General features: G+C 40.7%; 1 protein-coding gene across 1 annotated transcript; it reads left to right on the top strand.

Annotated features, from left to right (window-relative positions):
- Positions 1-7186: 7186 nt before the first annotated feature.
- On the top strand, positions 7187-24333 carry NPY1R (neuropeptide Y receptor Y1). The gene is made up of 3 exons (XM_042014923.1): positions 7187-7550; positions 10181-11015; positions 11136-24333. Exons 2-3 carry the CDS (start codon positions 10317-10319, stop codon positions 11592-11594), a joined length of 1158 nt encoding a protein of 385 aa, XP_041870857.1. The 5' UTR covers positions 7187-7550; positions 10181-10316; the 3' UTR covers positions 11595-24333.
- The last annotated feature ends 1182 nt before the right edge of the window (positions 24334-25515 follow it).

The following is a 25515-nucleotide window of genomic DNA, read 5'->3' as shown; positions in this document are numbered from 1 at the left end:
TGTGACAATTAGAGTTTTCATGGAAATACAGCGAGACGGTAAATAACCCCCGCGCTCGGCGCTGCTTACGGGATGCTCTCAGTGCCTCACCCGGTACTCAGGGCACGGCATTTTGCAAAGGTAAAACGCTCTGCGAGTCTCAGGACGTAGGGAGGTGCGAGCACAGACAGGCAATCACAGAACACTGACTGATTAGAGCTCCCCTCGCTTCGGCTGGAGAAGAGCTACGGAGGTTTTTATCCACGCTGCTCGACCACCCTTTAATTTTTATTTTAGAACAGGTGGGAGGCGATGGATTTCCCCCAAATAGTTTTCCTTGCCGAGCTGAGTTAGGTTCTTACAGAGCAAAATATCTGAGGGGTGGTTAAAATTTTATCTGAACAATCAGTGGGAAAGCAGGGCATTTTCTTATGTGAGCAATATTTTAAAGCCTAAAAATTGTTGGGTATGTCATAGTGCAAAGCATGAAAAGACAAGCTCTGCTGCTCTCACCAGCTGTTAGCTCTAGCACAAGAAGAGTCATTGATCATAGTCCTATTACAGAGCTACCGGAGAACTCAGTGACATGCGGGTCCCTGGGAGCACAAGTGGCAGAAGAATCTGACACAGAAATGTAATGACTTTCCCATTTGCCAAGGTGCTACTTTGACAGTTGATATTAACACAGCACTTCAGAAAAGCTGTGCATATAAGTAGCCTGTGAAAGACTGTACCACACAAAACTGGACAATCATATTGTAAAATGACCTTTGAAAAGTCCAGGTAGGTTCCTTATTTAACTTGGGTATTGGGAAAATACTCATTGAGTGATCCAGGAACAAATCATCTTCAGCAGAAGAGCTCAGGATGGCAAAGAAGATTTCATCCTATCTTCTTTTGAAGATTTCATCCCATCTTCTGTCGCCTGCTTCTGCATAATTCACCACCCACTGCTGGTGAATCACTGCATGTGCAAGTGGAGCACAGGGAGCTGCCAGGTGGAAGTGATGTGCCAATCCATCTCGTCGTATTAGCACAACTCTCCTGTTAGTCACAACGGAGAACAGAATTAATCCTTTTTAGGCCTGAACAGCTGTTCTTAGCATTTTTGACCATCTTCCCGCCTAACACTGATGATTTTGAAGCTTTTCACACAAATTTTTGACCTGTAGATACAAACCCACTATAGTTCTAACACATGATGGGGGTGATTAAGAATTTCCCCACTTCTCTTGTTCAGGAGAGCTCCCCACATTACTGGCCCCACTGCTTGAAGTGGAAGGGCCCTCCTGGAAAGAGTGAAGTTTTAAAGACACAACATCTTTCTATGGAAACTGCTGGCTACAGGCTGATACTCTCTTTAAAAAGAAATCTAAATTTGCTGGCAGAGCCCAGTGGGAAATTAAAGTTTCTTACATTGCACAACTGTGATTTATGTGGGATGCCATTGTACTTTCATAAAGGTGCAAACAGCCTACCATCATGTTAAACCATTTCTAAGGTGGGAGGTCACCTCATATAATTTCCCAAGCAGCCTCTAGAAAATACGTGCTTCTTAGCAGGAGCAGTCAGTAAGACAAGTATTCCTTCCTCAAAGCAATTTTCTCTAAGATTAAAACATCGTACTTTTTTTGTTGGTTGTCTTATTTCAGGAGGGTTCATCAGCCAGTAATGTATTGGCAGGTGTGAGATTGTTTGTTTGTTTGTTTTATTCCCCACAGACCTGTAAATAACACCAGATTTCTCTCAACTGTGTCTTTACATTTCATCCCTGATACTTGCAGAGATCAGAGAAAATTACTATTGAGAGCTTTATAATTTTTTTCCTTTTCACTGTTTGTGTACCTCTGTCTTGACAGTAATACCACTGAATAATAAAATCAGTAATCTAGAGATAGAAAAGGTATGGGCATTAGAGATATCAAATGTCAGGAGGGACAGCAGATCATAGTGCAAGTTCCCCAGAAACCAGCCACCACAGGGTTGTTGAAACCATAGAGGAGTCCTCGAGGAAGTAAGAAATGGTGATGGTGAAAGATACCTCCGCTGGAGGAGCTGGGGAAGAAAAAGGGTGCACCAGAGAGAGAAGGCTGGGATTTCTGAGTCAGAAGGACACAACAGAAAATACAGGAGAAAACTCTGTGGCTATATGAAAACTAAATTAGTTTTGTCATGTTTCTTACCACAGTCCCAAATGTATCTTTCTTTTGGGAGAATCATTCAAATATCTTAGAAAATTTAGCCTCTAAAGGCAAACTGTGGAAGATATGAAGACTCAAAGCTCCAGTGGAAATCCGTGAGAACTGATAAATGCCACAAAGGTCTAAAGCACCTAATGTCCAATCCCACTGCATGCAGTCAATTGTCCTGAGTCAAAGGACGCCATGAGACAAAGTCTAATGTTATTGTGAAGTCTGCTGCCAATGGAGCACCTATCCACGGGCAAAAGAGTGTAAATGGTAGGACATAGCCACTACAGAATTTGAGAGATTTTGTGAGATACATATAAAGCATTTCTGTTGGTTAAAATTCTTCACCCAACCACTTCATGCCCAGAAAAATTCTATTAAAACACTATTAAAAATACCGCTAATGTCTGGCTTCTGTATGGTCCATCCCTTCCACAGATTCTTAGCTTGCATAAAGCAGCAAGCCTTGGACTTCTGAAAAGGTGGCAGTGGTGGAGATGTCTTTCCAATGAAAGACAGGACACCTGATGGTTAGCTAATAAAATACTTCCAAGGGTGAGCCTGTAGTTAGTATGTTTTCTTTCCTAATGTGTCATTACATTTTTTGGCTGGTGTTATACACATTGACCTGTCTGGATGATCATGTGTGAGGCCTATTTCTGCTTCATCTGGAGCCAGATGAGAGCTTGTGTATGAGCACACAGGAGTTTGAATCTGTAAGAGACGGTCCGAAGATCCCTCATCTGCCTCACGATCATCACCGAAGACAGAGACTGAACACAGCAGTCCTGGCCTGGCTGAGGTGGGATGTCTGCCAAGAGTTGCCTACGGGTGTGCCCACTGGGAACTGGTACGCATTCCTGAGGAAAATTAGTGCAGGTCACAATGGACTGCGCCGTTCTTGCTGCCCAGGCGGGAAGGACTGCGCTGAATGACCTGTCCTGTACACCTCTCCGGTACACCTGTCTTGTACGTCTGTCCTGTACCTGCTTCCCAAAGCAACGGGCCCCATAACAATGGCTGTAGATTTCCCAACCTCTTGGCCAGTTGCCCCTCGCTTCTGAAAAGGACTATAAAGGGACCTTCTGAAATAACCTAGTCCGAGATCTCCCCGCAGAAAGAAGATGAATCTATTGGCGGAAGACCATGAGGACTTCGTCTCATCCGTTGGTAGCTATTGCCCCTCTTTTCCCCCTCTCTACTTTGTTTTTCTCTCTCTCTCTCTCTCTCTTACTCTCTTCTATTGCATTACTGTGTTGTGGGCACTTAATAAAGGTGCACTGTTTTGATTAAAACTGAAATCTCTTGTGTCCTTTTACACTCTGAGATCGATAAACGAACCATCACGACCCCCGCTTGCATTAGCGGATCGTGACAGAATCCTGAATGGACACGGTGGGGTGGCCGTAGCAGAAAACATGACTTAGTGTTTTAACCATAATTTAGCCATAATTTAGGTTATGGCTCAAGCAGCCTTTAAGCAATATTTCATGTGATCAGGATAGAGTTACACTAGTCAGCTTGGCTGTATTGTTGAAAATGGAACTTCAGCAGCACGACTGTCAGCAGAGATTAACCACAAAATCATTCATGCAGCTTCTTTGGGTTTGCGACATGAGCAGTCAAATGAAGTGTTGTTATGTTTGGTTTCAGATGCAGTTATGTCACAATAAACATGTTCTTAGCCAAAGAGAGAATTTGCTGCAATTCAAATTATACTCAACAGCAAAAGGCCTATTTAGTCTACTGATGACAGACTTTTGCCCCAAGGACCATGAGTTCCCTTATCTTTTAACAGAGTAATGTGAAATGCAAGTATTTCAATGGCACTGTTCATTACTGGAAAATAAAACCAATAAAAAATAAAGTTAAAAAACCCTTCAGAGCATGTTTACATTCATTTCCATAGTGGTGACTTCAGTTTGTTTTATACAGAACAGAAGATACAAATGACCCTCCTGGTGCTCTTTCACTTACTGGATTTTAAGTTTTAAGGAGGGATTGCATTGCCTGAACACATGGCTATACATTGCAATGAAAGTGACAGCCTCATTTTACGAAATCTTTTCTATTTTTGAGTTTTGCAGTGAGAAAGAATTGTAATGGATTTATGTCTTGGTCTATTTTTTCTACATGTTTTTTGAAAACATCTCATTCCCTTCTCAATGATTTTGCTTCAAAGCATTTCTGTATTCTTTTACACAGGCTCTGTTCTCTTTCCTTCCTTGAAATACTTGTGTTTATTGTACTTACTCTCTTTTTGCAATGTCATGCCTTCACACAAATAAAGATATGCACACAAAAAAAAGGTCTTCAAGTCCAGGGTACCTTTGATGTACTGAAAAATTTATACCCTGGAAGAGGATAATCTTTAACATAATGGTTGTCTTACTTCTCCAGTGTTCTCATGTCCTGACAGTCATCATCAATAAAACAAGAGTTATGAGGAACTATTTGACATCTTTGTGAGCTTGGAGCTCCAGATGGAGACTCTCAGCTTGGTGTTGAGATTGGAGACACAGAATAGCCAGGACCCACTAAAGACTGATTTTCCTACAGAGCACACCTGATGCATAATATGTATTTTATACTGCTATAATAGAAAGTTTGAAAAGAGTCAGTATCTGTTTATTAGAGTGATTATTTTTAGTGTGTATTAGTGCTCACATGTATGTGAAGACCCATATAGCTCCAGCTGATTTAATCATCTGAGGTGGGCACTCAACAGTACGGTGAAGCAGAAAGCTTGTAGAAAGGCTTGGGTTGTAGCATGTGTCCACATACATATACATATCTATGTATGTATGTATTTATGTATATACATTTATATGTAGCACAGGTGTTTGAAAGACTGAGGGACTGAGGCAGTCCTTTTCATTGCTCCACTGCACTGTTCAAAGCCTGACCTTGCATCTCTCTACAGTGGGAATAATCCTATGAATATTTGTTGTTATCACTGTGAGTTTGGGTCAATGAGTGACACCTAGGCTCTATTTTCAGTCTTTTATAGGTAGTCATTATATTTTTATGGTATAACAGGGGCATTGTGAGGTTTGCTTTGCTAAAGTTTGAAATTCACGTATGTATTAACCATTATAGAGTGAAGTATTATGAATCACTTCTTTTGCTGCTGAGATGGAGATCCTCATGACTAATGACAAAATCAAGGAGAAAGAAGATCATATGTATCTGAAAATTCAGAAATTTCTGAAAATTTGGCATTTTGCTAAGATAGTAAATGAATGGCTCTGTGGTACATTATCTATTTAAAATAGAATAGGATGGTGAGAAACAAAGGAAAATTCACAACTTCCTACATCCCTGTCTTCCCAGGCTCAACATCACTCTTGCCTTCCAACTGTTCTATATTCCCACCCCTCTGAGTGGTGCAGGGGGACAGGGAATGGGAGTTCTGGTCAGCTCCCCACATGTTGTCTCTGCTCCTCCCTCCTCATGATGCTCCCCTGCTCCAGCATGGGTCCTTCCCATGGGTTGCAGTCCTTCAGGAACAGACTGCTCCTGTGTCCTCTCTGTGGACCACAGCATGGATATCTGCTGCACCATGGTTCTGCATGGGCTGCAGGGGAGCAACTTGTGTCACCATAGTTCTCACCACAGGCAGTGGAGGCAGGGGGAATCTCTGCCCTGGCCAGCAGTGGGTCCATTTTTGGAGTCAGATGAAAATGGTTCTGTTCAACATGAGCGTAGTCTTCTCACAGAAGCCACCCCTGCAGCTCCCCAACTTGCTATGTAAACTCAAGTCTCTTATTCTGAACTGGTCCTAAAAATGTATCTCTGCCTTGGATACCTGTTGGATACCTTGGATACAACAATTCTGTATCACAGAATGCTTATTTTAATTTTTTTAATAGCCGTTTTGATCATATGGGTAAGAACATTACAGGGAAGTAGTGGGAACACCCTTGCATAACAAAAAAAGGCTTTTTCTCTGCCTAGCAATACATCTATTGCCCTTAAAAATATCTATATTGGACAACTCTTTTTTTTTTTTTTTTTTTGTAGTGTGGATGAATCATTTCACATCCATAGCGTTGAGAGGTCTCAGTTGTACATGTCCAAGAGTGTCACTGCTTCAGACAGAAATATGCTCTTTATGAGACCTTCAGCTTGGATCCCTGCCTGAGTGTACCTACCTTTGCTCTGCTCAGTTGAAGACAGACGCATGCTAATGACCCACATAGGACTGAAGTTCTTAAGAGGCATTACACACAGCCTGTACTTCCCTTCTGGCTGCTGCTCTTAAAATGTCAGCAGCACCACAGCTACTGGTTAATAGCAACCTTGCAGTGTGCCTGCTGTTTTCTTTCTTACACCAAGGACTGCAACTACAATGCAGTTGAGCTGAGCTCCTGCAAATATAGTGTAAACATCAGCCTTATTCTGGGTTCTGAAATCTTCCTGTGCGGCTCCTTCTACAAAAAATGTTACAATCATTTACTATGTGCAACTGATTTTTTAGCTATAATTAACCTGGTTTCTCAGTTGAGAGTTTATCATGACACAACAGTGTTGCCACGAAATAAGTGCACGCGTGAAGGTAAGAATGTAAGAGCATGCAACTCCTTACCCAGGAAAATTTAATCTGGAACCTTGGAAGTATTAGGGAACTTCTGTTTTCCAAGAAATCCAAACTCCTATTAAAGTCTGCAGGTTTTGTCAAGGCATTTTCAAAGTGTTGCTTACGTTTATCTGGGTCACTTCTCGTAGACTTCCCAACTTACTGTCTTTTATGCCCATTGAAGTAGATCAGTGCAGTGCTCTTTATGAGTGAGACAGCAAGGTGTTTCAGCAACTTGACATTTCTTATTGTTCCGGTCATAGCTATTCATGATAAATGCAGATCAGAAGATAGCTGTACTGGTTTAAAAAGCCAAACCCAAACTTTGTAACTTGCTCTTATGCTTAACATCTCTTTATCGTCCCCTTTTCAACAGTTTCTATTTCCATCTTTAGTTTGGCCACAAGATGGCAATAACTTGCAGACAAAATGAAACACGCAGACCGATTTGGAACTGTCTCCCTTACTGAGCTTTTCCCTGCGCTCTCCCCCAGCCCCCCTCTTTTGTTTCAATATTTAATTGCATTTCTTTCGGAATTACTAGGCAACCCACCCCCAGATGTGCAGTTTAAAGGTGATGTGCTTGCAGTGTGATTTTCAGGATCTACTCCGTAGAGCACCATCATGTGATACTGGGGTAAGGTGGAGTTCAGCTTTAAGGGGGAGTCTCCAGCCTTCCTCACCAATCTTTAGGATCTGACTGGAGAAATACGAAAGGATCCTTCTCCTTTCCCTGATCCTTCTCCGTCCAGCGTCCTGGGCCAGCCCCTGAGCAGACCAAAGACAGGCAGAGCAGTAGCAAGGTGAGTTTCCCCTGTGGCTGCTTTTTCATGACTCTGGGTGGTTATGTGCCAGTTAGGCTGGTGTTTGCTTGCTGTGTTAGGTGCAGGTGACAAAATCCAAGGGAGGGTTAGGCTCCAGGTAGAACTTCTGAGCAGCTGGGTGAACCATCAGCTTGGGCTGACAGCATTTTGTGCTCTCTTTTGAACAGCTCCGATAGTTTTACTGCGCATTTCCATTCACCTCCCAGCACATTATTTCACCCTTTCTGTCTCTTGGTGCTAAACTTTCAACCAAATTTCGCACAGAGAGTCGGGAGGATGTGCTTGGTAGGGGAGACTGTGAAATCACCCAGAGGGGTCTGCAGAGCTATGGGCTTTCCCCACCCCAAGCCAGCACTCAGGGTGGGGAGGGATTTCCTTCCTGACTTGGAGCTGGGGGTTTAGGAGACAAGGAACAGTGCAACTGTTCAGGAGATTGAACTTCATGCCCCCCTGTTGTCTGGTCCGTTTTGCAGATGGATGGGAAAGAAGGACACCTTGTCACTTGCCAGCAGTGCTGTTTCTGAGCTGGTTCTTAGATATGTTCTTAGGTTGCATCTCTGCTATGGGAAAGATGAGGGAAGAAGGAGCAGTAACATTTTCTGGTTTTGAGTTTGATACTTAATAAATAAGCAAGAGCAGAGCTTGGCTAAGGGAGTAGAAAAACCAAGAGCACGAAACCCCGGACACCTTATTGCTGGGGGCAGTTTGGTCCCGGCTGGTGAAAGAACCCGCCCAGTTCCTCCTTGCAGGACATGGCTCCTTGCCTGCTCCTGCCATCATTCCATCAAGTCACAGGGCTGGAGTGCCCACCTCGTGCTATACAAGTGATGGTGGAGTTCATGATTAAATCCAGATGTTGATTTTAAGACTATGACAAAGTTACACTGTGGGAATTGAGGAGCCCTGGCTCTCCATATCACCCACACACTTTTCCTTTGGGTAAGATACCTACTTCTGGCATCACAGAAGTGATACTTCAAGGGACCTTAGGGGCGGAAATTTCTTTATTGGACCCTAAAACAGATTTGGTGGACTAGGAGATCTGATAAATTTAGTTAGCAGAGGCAGAAGGTCTGAGAGGGAATACTCAGGTGCATACCTAGCTAGCTTGAAAATCAGAGTAGTCAAACCTCCGACAGAGATGCCTTTTGTCTGAAATCCTTGCTATTAACTCTCACAGTAAAATGTCACTCAGAGGCAAGCTACATTTCCTGTCGCAGTTTCATGTAGCCTTGTGGTGATTAGAAAGAGCCAGCAGAGCCAGCTGAGGTGAGCTCCTCCTTCTCTCAGCAGTGAGAAGGCATGGCATTGGCATGGTCATCCTTTGGCTGACCCTCAGGAGGAGCTGGAGCTGCAAGCCCAGCCCTCACGCGATGGCTCTGCCCTAGGGAGGAGGCAGCCCCCGCTCTGGTCCCCAGCATGTGGCTGCTTAAAAGGGTGTCTGTAGTAAGAGGGTGTCACCAGTAAGAGACAAAGACAATTCTTCTCCAGAGACTTACATGGTACAGGGATTTATATCGAGTATCATTTAAGAACAAAAGCTCACCTATTCAGGGTAACTTTTAATGAAGTACATTTTAGTGGGCAATGTTTTTACAGCTTTCGTGATAAAGGCCATATAAAGTTGGGTTTGAAAGCCGCTTGTGTGAATTTTAAGTGGCATTACTTTCATTACCATAACCTAAGGTTAAGTGAGCAATAAATTTAGCTCATGGGAGTGGGCAGAGAGAAAGTTCCAGGTTCACTGTGGAATGCAGTGCCACTAATGATGCCCAGATTCAGTGCCACTAATGGCAAGTGGAAGTAAAGGTGTCAGGTTATTGATTAATTGTTTTTTAATTGTTTATCAATTAATTTGATTTTATTTTTTTAATTTGCCTTCTGAACACATATGCTTGAATTTCAGATTTTTAAAATCCAAGGCCTTGCAAAGGGTTGGTTATTTAAGAATGCCTATTTCCCTTGCATGGCTAAAGAAATTTTCTGCGGTGTTTAAAATTTGCCATTTTTTGTCTTGTTTTCTTCTTCCTGTGCTGCACAGCCCTGCTAGCTAAGATTAAGGTGTTCAGAGTTCCTGATTTACCTTTGACTCAGCGCCAGGGCTGCTGAGGGCACTTGGCCGCTCAACATCGTGTATGCATTATGGGAAAAAAAAAAAAAAGCAATTGAGTCATTTTTCCACCCGTCACACTAGTCAGATGGGCTTTCCCCCCTCCTCATGTGATGCCTGGATATAATTTCACTTAGAGCAGTTCGAAAAAGCAGACGTTTGCAGATTAAACTTGTGAAAAGGAGATGTAAAACATAAAGTGGAGGCTACGCTGGTGGACGGCTGAAATTGCTTCCCGGCTCGCTATTTCGTGCGACTTGTGCCGGCGGGAACGGGCCGGGCAAGGCTCGTGTCCCCGCTTGCCGTCCTGCGCCTCGGTCCTGCCTGCTGCCTCCTTGCCGCAGCCCCGCAGCCGCTCGGAGCGGCGGGAGCCCGGCGGCGGCGCGGGACCGGCGGGCGCGGGGCGGCTCCGCTGCCGCGGGACACGGGCGCCGTCGCTCCGCCCGCGGCAGGCGCCGTGCCCGGCGGTGACCGGCCCTGCTGCTTCCCTTCTCCCCAGGTGGTGCGAGGGAGATGCGGCACTGAGGAGCGGGCTCGGCCCGGGCTGCGCTGCGGGGCTGACGGGCGCGTTCTGCACTCGGAGCGGACTGGATGAACGCGGAGGTGGTGAAGGTCGACGGCGAGTTGGAAACAACATGAATACCTCGGCTCTCGCCCCACTGGGAAATATTTCTGGCCACCTGAATTTTTCGGAGATGAACTCGCAGATCTTGCAGTTTGAGGACGAAGATTGCCATGTGCCTTTGGCCATGGTCTTCACTTTGGCCTTGGCTTACGGGACTGTGATAATTCTGGGAGTCTCTGGGAATCTGGTCTTGATTGTCATTATTTTGAAACAAAAGGAGATGCGCAATGTTACCAACATCCTCATTGTCAACCTGTCGTTTTCTGATCTCCTAGTGACTATCATGTGTCTTCCCTTTACCTTCGTGTACACTTTAATGGATCACTGGATTTTTGGGGAGGCCATGTGCAAGTTGAACCCTTTTGTGCAATGTGCCTCCATCACTGTCTCGGTCTTTTCTTTAGTCCTCATTGCTATTGAGCGCCATCAGCTGATCATCAATCCCCGCGGCTGGAGGCCAAACAACAGACATGCCTACATGGGGATTGCTGCCATATGGATTTTAGCCACAGCTTCCTCTTTGCCTTTCCTGATCTACCACGTATTAACAGATGAGCCCTTCAGAAATGTAACATTTGAGGAATATAAGGACAAATATGTGTGCTTGGACCTGTTCCCCTTGGACACTGCCAGGCTTTCTTATACCACAACGCTTTTGGTGATTCAGTACTTTGGACCACTTTGTTTTATATTTATTTGCTACTTGAAGGTAAGATAGAACCTTCTTGCAATATGTACTTCTTTCTAGCTGATGTTTGTTTATCCTTGCAAAGATGACAGTGGTAGGTTAATTGATCCCATGTGTTTCTCTTTGTTGAATTTCCTGCAGATATACATACGGTTAAAAAAAAGGAACAACATGATGGACAAGATGAGGGACAGTAAGTACAGATCCTCTGAAACCAAAAGGATCAACATCATGCTGATATCAATAGTGGTTGCATTTGCAGTTTGCTGGCTGCCTCTCACCATCTTCAATATCGTGTTTGATTGGAATCATGAAATTCTGCCTGTTGCTACCTGCAGCCACAACCTGTTGTTCCTGATTTGCCACCTCACTGCCATGATCTCTACCTGTGTGAATCCCATCTTCTACGGGTTTCTCAATAAGAACTTCCAAAGGGACCTGCAGTTTTTTTTTCATTTTTGCCACTTCCACTCCCGTGAGGAGGATTATGAGACTATAGCCATGTCCACCATGCACACAGATGTTTCAAAAACCTCTTTGAAGCAGGCAAGCCCCGTCATATTTAAAAAAATAAATAGTGATGATGATGAAAAAATATAAAGAAGTAATAAAAAATTCTACACCAAACTGCAAGAAGTGTGATTGCAAGTGAAGTGTGTCCAAGGACAAGCACAATTACATAACAAGTACAAAAAGGGTAATGTTTTTCTTCCTTTTCCAAGGAACTTTGATTGTTGTCACTTTGAAATTATGTGCTGTGCATTTTTGCCCCTTCTACTGCTTTAATGTTCACAGAAGTTATATCTGAATTTTATTATAAGACATAGTCAGACCTGCTACTACCTATGGTTTTCATCAGCCATTTTTGTTCTGTTTTCTTTGTACAGTTCTGTGCTTTAGCACAAAGGTTTATTTATTGGGTTTTTTTCCAAAGAAGTAGTTTTCAGGAGTGTCCATTTAAGACCATTAGAAACAATATGAACCACAGGGACACTGTCATTACAGAAGATACCCACCAAAGAATAAAATTAGGAAATTCTGATTTGAAGAGGACTTCTTTTTTTTTTTTTAATTCATCTTTTGATCAATGTTAAAATCCTGTAAAACCAGTGTAGGTATGCAAAAAAAAAAAAAAAAAAAGGAATTCTGTGTAACCTGTAGAATATGTTTAAATGGGTACATACAATTGTCTCATTCACAGAGGCAATTTAGGCTGTATTCACTTAGTTTCAAAAAGAGGATTAAGAAAGAAATTCTGTTCTCATTTACAAGAATAAAACCCTACAGTAATTCCACAGAGCACAATGGGATAACTGATGTTTCAGCACAGCAAATGAAAATATAAATGGGCCTCCAGTCCCAAATGATTACAGCTGGTTTTAATAACACAGGCTTTTTAATTTAAAAAATCCAAACCCCATTTTCATCTGCCATCAGTGACAGAAGTTAACTGTTGCTGGGGTGAAATGCACCATCTGTTCCAAGCCTATGAACCACGTAAATTCTCCTTGAGACTTATGTCCAGAATCTAGAGGGAGATGGGACTGTTTGCTATCTGGACAAGGTGCAATTCCATCCTCACAGGTGACAGAGAAATTCAGGTCTGGTGTTAAAAAAGTAAGATTGAGCTACCTGAGTTTTTTCATAGTAATTAGTGCTGATCTATATAAATTATGTATAGCCTCATAATACTTTGTGTTCAGATGCAATGGCATAAACCTGGATAATCTCCAAGACAATGGATGGTTTAATCAAGACCCACAAAATTTAAAAGAAGGATACGGATATAATTTGGGTATAATTGGTAAGTTTAGCTTCCAAGTTCACAGCTCCCACAGTTGGCTGAAGTGTGGAAACATTTGCCAAATATACACAATAGACCTCTGTTACTGCTTAAAATATATATCCTCTAATTACCCAAAATATTCATGACTAGATCCCAGTTGAGGGAAACCATATAACTTGACTACTGTAAATGAAATTACAACAATATCAGCCAGCTGAGGTTCAGTGTCATACAGTGTACTTTGCTATATCATCAATGTCTTTTTGAATAATCAGCTTTTTAAAATACAATATAGACCGTACTTTCTTTCAACAAGGTCACTTTAAATCATTTGGGCAGACAAGAGGGTCTTTAAAATGGATATAAATGTAAATGCAGCGTAAGTGGAAATCTGATCTGATATATTTCTAAGCAAAAGTATCTCAGAATGTTATAGTGAATTTAATATGTTCTAAATTTGACATAGATAAATGCCTAAGAAATTAAAATTATTTGGGTTGCCAGCATTTAAAAGTGAAAAACTGTGCCTTGTGCTGTCTTATAAATAGCGTAGAATATTAAAGTAGCAATGTGTTCTTGTGCATTATAATTCCATGTATTTCTCTACTGGAAGATAATTTAATTTAAAAGGAGCTTTCTGTGCTTGAGAACAGAGACAGAATGTAGAAAATTAATTATAAGACAAAAGGTTCTTTTAGAGCTTTGGCCTTTTGTATTTGATGAGATTTCCTTTTTATTTGTCCTTCTCCATGGAATGTGTTGTTAATAATTTGACAAGGGTTTCCCAAAACTATTTCCCTCTCACTTTGCAACAATTTTCATATTTCAAAGGATGTGTATTTTCACAAGGAGATACAATGTACAAAAACAGCCATGGGGGTTTTTTATTAATAATGTCACAGTGGGTTTTTCCCATTACAAAAAGTCACCGTGAATTTTATGGCTTTTTTCCCCCTTTTTTGTTTTTAAAGCACTTTCTTTCAATGTAGTGCAAAAAGAAAATTCAGTCATTTGAGAAACTTTACAGTTAGTTTGCTGGAAATTTTTGATCAAGCTGAATTAGGTGCTTATACAGAGTAGGTGTAGAGCAACTTTAGAGGAGCCTGCTGGTGCTCAGGGACCTGAACCAGGTGCGTCCTAAGTTTTGGAGGTCTCCAGTGGAATAGCAACATAATTCTTCCTATGTCAACATTTCTCCTGCTTGAGGTACAGTCTCAAATCATGCAGCCAATCTGACACTGTGTTACAGTATCTCCTGAAAATGCATGTCAGGGGTTTTTTTTGCCCACCAGCATCTGATAGGAGCATTCCTTCTGCTCATCCTTGTTAAGCTCAGAAACAATTTTTCCTCTGCACTGCTGTCCTAGGATCAGGCTTCTTATGTTTCCTCACTTCCCTGCAAGAAGCCTTTCTGAGCCTCTGCTAAGGACGCAGGTTAGTGCGTCGTCACACAAATAGCACAGGGCACACTGCCTGTAATGACAGTGGAAATGAACACAGTGTAAAGACTTCATTTTCTGCAGGAAAATGCATTTGGAGAATTTCAGAGGCAAAATCATTGCTCTTCTGAAGAATTTGTTATGAGGACAGATAAAAGTAGTCTCTCTGAGGTGCTGACCTAATATCTGCAGGGCGTAGATCAGATCTACTGAGAGCAGTATTTTTGTCTTTGGTTTCATGACTTGATGCTGGAGTTTGAGTCTCAAAAGCTGCAGAAGACTTTCCCCTCCTGACAGCCAGCTACAGTACTGATCCTCTTTTTCATTTTCAGAGCTCCAGCATGGCTTCTCATCCTCTATATGCTAAATTTCTTTACAGGATAAGCTGACAGGTTTTGTGTTTCACTATAATTTTTCAATCATTCTCGTTTGATATTTATTTCTTCTACGTGCTGTTTTGTCAAGCGTCCCACACTTCAGCACAGACTGATTCCTGTCTCAAAAGCCTGAAGATCCCTTTTATTCTTTCAGACTGGTAGAAAAGTTTTACTGACAGAAAAACAGAACAGTGAGTGATCTATAATGTATCTTATTATTTATGTGTCATACATTTCATGTCAAATCTCCAGCCTTAAATGACAAATACGACTATTTAATAAACATCAGTATTTACTTCATTTGTCAGTTATTTCAGCATCTTAAACATCACTTTGATCAGCCACAAACATTTAAAGTTTCTGCATAATCTAAATAAACCAGCATATTTGTATATCATGTTAATAAATGCGTCTGTATTCCCATTTTGCTTTCTTTTTAAAAAAATGGTTGTGTCATTGTTACTATGTACAGTAATTCACAACTTTCACGTCAACATTAAAAAAAGGATAATAAGAAAGGAAGTGATAAATTGACAATAAAACCTGCTTTTGGTAGGCTAGTACAGAACTGAAAATTAAAAGCTATATATCTATATGTATCTAGTCAACACTGTCTTTATGACCACATAAAGAGAAAAGATTTAAACCAGGAAAATAAATCAACATGACAGAGCGCCCAAGGGACTTGAGCTGATGCTGACTGCATCTCATCACTGATGAAGGTGTGAAGGGTTAAGGGCTCATATTTTCTGACTCTGTGGTTTTGTACTACAGTACCAGCTATTATTAATGGATCCTAAAGGGAAAATTTGATGCTGATTCATATTCAGACTGTAAATTAGTATGTGTTTCAATCCAGGCTTGTATATCAAATTCTCATTTTGACCTCAGAGAAACATTCTCAGATCAATGAAATGGAGAATTTTCTTAAAGTTAACCACTTGCCTAGGCATTCTACTGAATAAAACTGCATTGCTGGCTGGCAGCTCAGACTCTTTCCTAAAAATCAGATTTTGGATATTAGCTTTTTACAGAAATAAATTAATGGCATGTAGTTGTTTGATCTTTTTTTCTGGATTCTTCTCTGGATTTTTTTTCTTTTCTGGGCCTGATAATGCTTCAGTTTAAAGCTTTCCTTCCTACTTCTTTGTATCAAAGAGTTTACCAAAGCAGTGCATAGAGAATGAAGACAATAAGGAGATTTTCTATCTTCTTATTTTTAAAGCATACAAAACAGTAGGAAACACGAACTTAAGTAACATCTCTGCCTGCAACAGATTAAATTCATTCAGTTGAGTGGCAAAGGGAGAGGAATAATAATTACAACCAAATGATAAATTTTGTTGACAGTCATTTGTCAGTTGAGGGATATACACAACTCCAAGATCTACCATGCCCTTTTCATTCTTGTGTTCTTTAGTATGTGGTATCTGCGTCCCTGAGTCATTACTAAATAGCCAAGCCATTACTTAAGTTAACGTGAAAGAAAGTTCTTCTATCCAGGCTTTGCAGAATTTAAATGTGTGAATATAACATATAAGACGAAAAAATGTGATCAGCTTTGGCTTTTACACTTTAATTAACCTGTGGTCAGGTTATTACTTCTATAAAATTACTTCTATTCTGTATTTCCGCCCACGCAAAACAGTGTTAATGGTCTAATTGAAGTCGATATCTCAAATATTCATGAGTGCGTTCACAAATATTAACTTCAGCTTTCCTAGCCTCCTCTGGCAGCAAGCCAAGGGCATTCACACCTGCAGTACTCTGGTGCTATGCATTACCAAAATGTCTTTCCCTCAGTTGTGTATTCAGGCTGCTAAGTGGGAGGACTGCCATCTTCCAGGGCAGCACTAGGCCTGGTGGCTACTGCCTCCCTTCCTCCATCTTCCATGGTGCCTCTGCTCTCACTTCATATTTCATCCCTTTGGTAGCTGCTTTCTGAGGAAGCTGCAGAAGTTTGTACTCTGATTTTGTAAAGTGCCTGAGTATATGATAAAATTCAACTCTATTCAGGACTGTGCTTTAAATAGTTTCTTTCATTAAAATGGTCTTCCGGCAAGTTTCTCATAGGCAAATTTCTCAAAATTTAGAAGTACATAATTTTCAAAGCCTGTGTAGGAAATATGTCCATACAGAACATCCAGCTCATGGCAGCAAAACTGACAGACAGCACACACTGTCTTGTGTTTTCCAAATGGCTGAATTGATGATCTGGTTATTTATCATAGGCAGGCTTAGTTACAAGATACTTGCCCCAGATGAAAACATGTTTGAAACTGCTGTACAGGAGATGCTCTGCATGGTTAACTAACTTGCCACCAGTTACGCAACATTTCAGATATACAGGGAAATAGAGTTTGGAAGAGAGACAAAAAGCAGATGGTCCAGATGAAGCCTTGATGCCTCCTATCAGATATACACAAAAAGACCCAAAGGGAGACTCAGATATTTATTTGCTTGGGGGGCCAACAGACTGACAGGTAAATGGTTTTTCTGAGCAAAGTGGTGGTCAAAGAAGTATGTATGATAAACAGGTTCTCTGCTCCCATTTCCAGAAAAATAATATGGACCTTTATAAATTACTCTGAAAATATATATTTTAAGACTCTTTACCTTGGATTAATCTAAATTGTTTTTTGAGACAAAGGAAACAAAACAGTTTTGGCACAATTGAAAAATAACAGCTTTTCATTGCACCCCCCACTGCACACAAGTCCATTTGCTTCCACTTCTGCACAACATGGAGAAGGTTTATTTATGGCAGGAGGAGTAACCTGATCAACAAAGCCCTCCTTTTCCCTCTTGGCTCATATCCATGCTGACACTGTGCTGCTGCTTTTCCCTTTGCAATCTTCCCCCTCCTGCTCCAGCCTCTCCCAAGCTATGAAGTTTTTATTATGCTGTTTATATTGTTTCTTAATAAAAGCTCTCTGTGAAAAGATGTCCTTGAAAGATCCTCTTCGATGTGTGCTTGAACATATGGGTGAGAGGCCATATAGGACTTGTAGAAATATGCCTGGAAACGTGAAGGTGTTTCAGGCAATAGAGAAGTTGAAAATGTAGTTGTTGCATAGTTATTTAGCTCTTTTCATTTAAAGCTGTTTTTACAATTTTAATTTATGTAATCTAAATGTCAGCTTACTTTACCTATCTAGAGTAAACTTTCTCTTGGTGATGAGCCACCAGAGACATTCAGTGAGAGGAGACACTGGGTAACCCAATTTGTATCCTTATTTAGCCTTATAGCCTCTCGCTGTTGCCTACAAGCTTCTCATTGTACTATACTTGAAGATATATATGGAAAAGTCTTCACTTCTTTCTCTTTAGGACTAGTAAAAGTTGTATAATTAAGAGATGTAAGAGATAGTACTGGATTATCTTTTCTGATTTTTATTTCCATTATTATTATTACGACTGTAATGTTTGAGGCTCTTCAGTTAAGCTTTGACTTATTATGTCACCATGCTGACATGCAAATAATTAGACAGGTGCTGAAGTAAGAGCCTTAAAGCTTCATCTAAAACACTGCAAGTTTAATGAAAAGCTTCCCATTGACTTCAATGAGCTTTGGGTGAGGTATTTGTTTCAAGTGATACTAAGGTGCAATACAGGTCTGAACATCTGCATTTGTCCAAGGGACAAATTAAAAAGTCATCTTCAGCTGGTCCTTACAGAATGGTTATCCTCGTAAGTTCTTCTGTGAGTTTTACTCTGATGTATTTTCTTGACACGGTTACAAGTTAAATGTGTCTGCTGAGCTGCCTGGCTTACTGATTTAAACCAATTTGCTTCACAGAGAATTGAAGAGGGTACTAGCAATTCATCACTAGTAAGAGTGTGGGCGTTTTTTTTTTTTGATGAGGATGATGATGATGATTACTACTACTGCTGCTTTTTTCACTTTATACAAAATAAAAACCAAAAAAGATCACTGACAGCCAGACAGCATAGTTTTGTTTACATTTGAAATTCACTTCAGGCAGTAAAGAATCTCAGCCTGCAGCACAGGCTGTGGATTTACCTGGTAGAGGCACAGCTTTAGCAATCATGAATAAAACCACTGCAAATAGTTGGTTAAAAACAAGTATCTTCAGAGTTGGATAAGGTCACATTTAAGTCAGTATACAGAAACTTGAATCAAATATGAATGTTTTTTGTGGTGGACATTATGCATTCAGATAACCAAGTGACTCAATGAAATTATAAAGCCTGAGCCTGCTCTCATTCATATTAGTCAAGTGCTTCAGGAACATCTCTGATATTGTTCAGAAGGTTATGGCATGGATGAGGCAGGTAAATGAAATCAATCTGTGAAGCTGTCAGATTGGCTTTTTAGACTCATAGATTTTATGTTACCTAGGATTAGGGTAACATAAGGAAATGAAGTACCTTGGCTTTTGAATTCCTTGATAATTTTCACTCAGTCCTGACAGATTTGCTAAAGCTTTCTGAGGGTGAAATGGTATTGGATAAGCTGAGTACCTGTTATTTAAATAGCGTTGTTCTTTTAAGCAGGACATACACATTACAGGTGTTAGCATCCGAAGTCTTACATTCTACACAGTAGAATATAGATATACATGTTTACTATCACTTATAGAAGGATTTTAAAATGCTGACTTCAAGCGAATCTTATACATTTACATAAAACCCTTAACCTTTAGCAGTTCTTAGGTTCAGAGCATGTTTTGCAGAATAAACAAACCAAGCAGTGCTGACTGTGCAGTTTGTTTTAGTGAAAGGGTTTTGGTTTCTCTGACTCTGGGACCCTGTCTGAGGATCAGCATCTGCTTGGGAGACATGGGATCCAGCTCACTAAATGAGGTAAAGGTATCTTTGCCAGCAGGATGTCTGACTTCCTAAGAAGGGCTTTGAACTGGGAGTGATGTGAAATGAAGACCGTTGCCAGCAGCCCGTGAGGGAATGAAGGACAGAGCTGTCTAGCAAAGGACCTAGAGTGGTGTGAGTGAAGGCAAACACCAAAACCACAATAAAGAGCTTAAATTACCTTAAGCATTTTCAGGAAGAAAGCAAGTGCCTATAAGACACCAGTTTGGGAAAAATTCCCCAATCCTTTCTGGGAAATGGCATGTCAAAGTGTCTCTGAAGTGCCTGTACACCAATGCATGCAGCATGGGGAACAAATGTGAGTAAGTAGAGAAATGCATGGGATTGCAGGGCTATGGTCTTGTTGGGATCATGGCAATAGAGTGGCATGGCTCCCATAACTGCAATAATGCAATGGAGGAATACAGGCCCTTTAGGAAGGACAGGATAGGAAGACAAAGAGGTGGAGTTGCCCTTTATGGGAGAGAGCAGTTAGACTATATGGAGCCCTTCTGAAGATGGATGAGGAGCCAGCTGAGAACTTATGGGAGAGGATTAAACAACAAACAGTATGGATGACACTGTAGGGGGTGTCCGCCATACGCTGCCTGCTCAGGGAAGCAGCAGATGATGCCAGAAGAAGCCTCATGTTCACAGACAGGCCCTGATCCTTGTGGTGGACTTTAACCACCCTGATAACTGCAAAGCATTTAGTAATCCAGGAAGTTCCTGGAGAGCCCTGATGAAAATTTCCTGACAGACATGACAGAGAAATCAGTGAGAAGATCTGATACACCTCATACTTGAAAATAAGGAAGAGCTTGTCAGGGATGTGAAGACTGAAGGCAGTATTGTCTTCAGTGACAGTGGAGTTCAGACTACTAAAAGAAGAGAGCAAGGAAAACAGCAAGATCCCAGCCCTGACCATTAGGAGGGCAGACTTTGGCCTCTTCATGGATCTGCCTGAAACAGTCTCACAGGATAAGGCTATGGAGGGAAGAGGGGACCAGGCTGGCTGTTTGATATTCAAGGATCATCTCTTCAAAGCTCAAGAACAGTCCATCACAATGAGCAAGAAGTTAAGCAGTGATAGCACAAGGCTTGCATGGATCAACAAGAAGCTCCTAGGAAAACTCAACCATAAAAAGCAAACTTACGGAAGGGGGAAAAAGTGACAGGTAACATGAGAAGAATATAGAAACAATTCTTGAGCATGCAAGACAGGATTAGGAAGGGCAAAGCTCAACAGAAATTGAGTCTGGTGAGAGAACAAGGCAACAAGAAAGGCAGCAGGATGGGCTTCTGTAAGTACATAAGCAGCAAAAGGAAGACTAGGGAATATGTGGGTTTGCTGCTAAGTGGGATAGGGGCCCAGTGTCACAGGACATTGAAGAGGCTGATGTACCAAATGCTTTCTTTCCTTCATCTTCATTAGTACAACCAGCCTTCAGAAATCCCAGGACCTGGAGACCAGAGGGAAAAGCAAGAACAAGGAAGGCATACCCTTGGTAGAAGATGTTCAGGTTAGGGAGTACTTAAGCAACTGGACATAAATAAATCCATTGGATCTGTTGGAATGCAGCCGTCCCTCACAGTTATTGAACAACAGATCCCGAAAACCATTTCCAGGTTCATGAAGGACAGGAAGGTGATCAGTCGTCAGTATGGGTTCTCAAAAGGGAAGTCATACTTAACCAACCTGACAGCCTTCTGTGAAGATGATTATCTTACCAAGCCAGCTACTGGCATGGTAGATGAGGGGGAGCAGTGGATATTGTCTACCTTGCCTTCAGTAAGAGCATGTTTAAGTTTGAACAGCAGCCCCAGTCTCTGAAAAAGCCTTTTTACTTATTTTGCAAATGTTTCAATGCTGACACATTGTCATGTATTGCTTTTACTAATCCATTAAGGATTGATCCAAGCAACCTTTCATATAGAAGTATGGCCACTTACTTCACTGTTCACCAAATTTGGTGTAATAAGCTTTTAGATAGACCTTTTAAACTATATTTGAGTTATATAAGCACTGTTAGAAAAGCATCGAATATAAGAGTAGCTTGGTGCAGCTGTAGTCTTTCAAGTTTGGGGAAGATTGGGAGCTATGCCGGTAAAAGCATTTTTATCAGTGCCCAAGTAAGGAAAATAATGGAAGACCCACACTTGCCTGCTGTATTTGGCAGCAGCCATCCAGCCATGTTATCAATAGATAGGGCAACAAGTATACTGTTATGTCTGAGCTAGGTAGTGCAACATGGTAAGGAGGACCATGGGGCTCAACAGTTATGGAGCACAACCAAGAGTTGTGGTAATGGAGTTTTAGCCCCTATGGAAAAATATGAGGGGAGAGTTGAGCCGAATTTTGTGGGCTGAGAACAGGCCATGGAGACATGGAATCTGAATGTTAATAATTTTGTTATTTAGAATAACCTGTAGTAGGAAATGTATGACAATTCTCAGTTCCTGGGCTAAGCTTTAGTACATGTGTTTGTCAAAGTTTGTGTTTGGAGCATTTTTATTTTTTAAATAAAACTCAGAATTATTTGAATAGTAAAATCCAGTTTATCATGGTTCCTGTTTTAGAGAGACAACTTGTCATTGAAGGTGCTGAATGTACAAATTATTCTATTGCAACTCTAGAGCTGGTTGAATTTGAAAGAGTTCTGACTGCTCTAAAATACTTTGCTTACTAGGTACAATACATCTTTTCAAAAAAGCTAAAGATGAAGTAATGATTTTGATGAGAATATATGCCATGCTACTAGCTTTAAAATAAAGACATGAGTGTTATTCATTCATTTTAACTAAAAATTGGTGCTAGCCCTGTCACACTGGGTATTACCACTTGATTTCTTGCATGGTTTTCTTAGAAATGCAATGTTGTTTGTACGATTACTATGATTACAGTTAGGCAAAAAAAAAAAGAGCCAGACAAAACCTCTCTGCTCTGAACATACATTTTGACATGATTTCTTAAACCCCTCTCTATCAAACACCACTTCAACCCGTGTTTTTAGTTCAGGGTAGCAGAGAGAGAGTTTTGATGCCATAAAAATCTCACTGAAGGCTTCTGCTGCTACTGACCCAATCTGAAAGCTATGCTGATTTTTCAGTGCTCTCTGGAAGCGGATCCCTGCTAACAGGAGTATTTAATTATACCTGAAACTATTCTGCTACTGTGCCCTATAGTTAGCCAGAATTCAAGATCGGTTGAGGCTGCTCTGATTAGACAGAAGCTGAGATAAACATTTAAATTTCTTTATGCAATGCTATTTAAAAACTCTTTTATACAGTACTGTTTCCAGAAAAACAGGAAGACAAGTTGCAAGTGAGCCTGGGTTTAAGAAGCTCTCTGTTTCCTTTCAGTGTTGTGTTTGCAACTCTTTACACTGACCCTCTGTATTCACATTGCAAGCAGCCACTGCTGGGACCACAAAAATGACAATCACACAGACCTCTTGTAGGTATTGTACAGGATTAAGCAATCCCTTTCCCCACCTTTCTCTCTTCCCACACCTACGCATCACAAGCACTTGTCACACTGAAGGGTAAACTAAGCTGTGGCATAGATCCAGCTTAAGAACAATAAACCTAACAATAAAGAAGGGATTTGGATGGGGGAATTGGTCCCATTTGTCAGCTGGTTACACAAACACTTGTTCTGGTGTGAAGGGCAGAGGTTGGTGGGAGGAATGAGTGAATGTTAAAGGATGGGAATGCACAGTGCTTAGGCTGACACGGCCACATAAATGTATTAGTGAAACTGCACCCTAACTATTTAATAAGGAAAGTACTTCTTAATCCATCAGTGTTAGCTCTGACCTGCTATGAGGTCAGCTATTTTGGGTGGCCCCCATTGTGTGAACAGCTGGTTTTGCCAAACAAAAAGGCTTGGTTGGACTTTGTCTAGAGCCTGAGTACTTGCTGCTTTAAAGGAGCCTGCTCTTGTCTTAGGATTTAAGCTTTGCATTCTGACAACCATTACTGCTTTTCCATACAGAAACACCTTTCATGCCCACTATGCTATAGAAGCTGTTACCTCTTTCCCAAGAAATATAATAATCATGGAAGTTTTCTAGTACACTCTACAATCATGTGCAGTGATCCATGGTGTGAGTCTTTGGATTCCAAAACCTGGTATTTCTGTGGGGTTTTTTTCTTTTCTTCACCTGGAAACTGTGTGGAAGAGACAGATTGTTGCAGGGCTACATCCAATGATAAAAGAAAGAATTATGTCATTGAGTCAAAACTGAATTCAAGAAACTGCTGTGGTCAAGATTCCATTGATTCTGTGAATAGGCTAAGCAATATCATTAGCCCTGGTATTTGAGCTTTCTCCAAGCATATTCTGGTGTGCCAGTAGGTTCAAACTGTCTTGCTAAAATCAATCACCATTACCAGCAATTACTGTGTTGAATCACTGTGAACTTCAATTTTCAATTCACTTTCAAAGTTTTAACTTAGAGGGAATTGTCTTGATTCAGCTAAGGTTGACTTATGAAATCATATATGACTCAGCCTGTATCCCCCCTTGCAAAGTGCTCAGAGACTGTGATATTTGATACTCATAAAATGAGAGAGCTTTTTTACTGTGTTCACTGAAGCTTGTTTGCATCAAATATTTAAGTTTGAACAGCAGCATTTTCTTGAAAGAGAGAAAAAATAACTAAGATCTGAAATGTGAAATTGTTTTAACTGAGGTTCAGTCCGTATAGATATAGATGTGCACGTTGTATTAACATCCAGTCTGGAGATCTTTTAACTGACTGTATTAGCAAGTAATTGCAAAGACATATATCTGGTTTACACATTACAACTTTTGCATATAAATGTGTAATAAATGCATACAAACCCATTGTTAGACCTATTGGAAAGATTACTTGGAATAAAGTGACTGAATTAAAAATCTAGAGGTTTTTAGAATACTGTTACTTCTTGACTTTTCGGAAGTTTCACAGTAAGATATAATTTGACTTTGACACAGTGTATTCTGTCACATTTCTAAAAAGAAATGGTTGTAGCCTGGTATTTTGACTAACAGCCTTTTTCTCAGTAAGTACATAAGTATGTAAGTATATAAGATGGATATAAAATATAGGAGATCAAACCTCTCTGGGTTCATGATGAACCTTTTGCCAGAGGAGAGGATAGTAGGAGGTGCTGATTTTTCTTTATGTTCCAGGCCTATTGGTATTTTGCTAACACTGGTGTACTCCTGGGTGTTCTCATTTTATTCTGTGGAGTTAGTTTCATTATTTCCCTTCTGCTCTGTTCCTTTTTTAAAAGTATATTACTTTCTCTGACCAGCCCTCCAGATGATCTTATCAGCTCTCTCACTTAAAACATGCAAAGAATTTGATGGCCAGCTTTCAAAAATCTAAGATTTTCATTACAGTCATGGAAGGTAACTGTCTGATTCATACAGTATATGAAAGGAACCAACACACTATAACATTACTTTTTAATGGAAGAAATTGATTGTCATCACTAGCCATTCATATCACAGTCTTACGTTTTTCCCTGCTGATCCCCTCTGGCAGTTTCTTAGAATTGCTTTGAATGTATAATTTGTGATGCTGGGAGTTTTAAATGTAATACTAGGTTAGATTTGATTGACTCAGTATTAAATACCAAGGCCCTGCAAGATGTGCATTCTTTACTGCATTGAACATTCATGGTGTTGCTGCATAGAAGCTGTGCTCCATGACGTATCCCACATTTTCTCGTGTCCTGATTATTTCAGAAAACCTGCTCAGAATTTCACTACTCCCTTTCAATGACAATTAGTGCACTGCCCTTCAGATTCCTGGATTCAGGGTTTTGGAAGAAATCTTGGGCTGCCTTCCTCTAGACAAAACTGGGAAAGAATGAATCTGAGAAAGATAAGAGATTATTCCAACTGCTTAAAAAGCTGCTTAAGAGAAGAAACTCATAGGTTTTTCTAACTTGCAGATAAAATATATATATATATATTTTTTTTTTTTTTTTAATGAAGGCCCTGGTCATTGTATAATTGTGTATGTTCCCAGAGCACCCATATCAGCCATGTTGGCAGGATTCTGGTCTTCAATTAATCATCTCAGCTTGGCTGG

The sequence above is a fragment of the Corvus kubaryi genome, unplaced genomic scaffold (genome assembly GCF_017639235.1).
Source record: "Corvus kubaryi isolate FWS band 111438036 unplaced genomic scaffold, C.kubaryi_AGA036_p1.0 split3-131, whole genome shotgun sequence".
Taxonomy (NCBI): domain Eukaryota; kingdom Metazoa; phylum Chordata; class Aves; order Passeriformes; family Corvidae; genus Corvus; species Corvus kubaryi.
Note: the sequence above shows the minus strand (reverse complement) of the source record. Positions and strands in the feature narration are given on the sequence as shown.

Coding starts and splice junctions, on each gene's coding strand:
- NPY1R (XM_042014923.1), top strand. CDS start 10,317: ATGAATACCTCGGCTCTCGCCCCACTGGGAAATATTTCTGGCCACCTG. Junction 11,016..11,135: donor TATTTATTTGCTACTTGAAG/GTAAGATAGAAC, acceptor AATTTCCTGCAG/ATATACATACGGTTAAAAAA.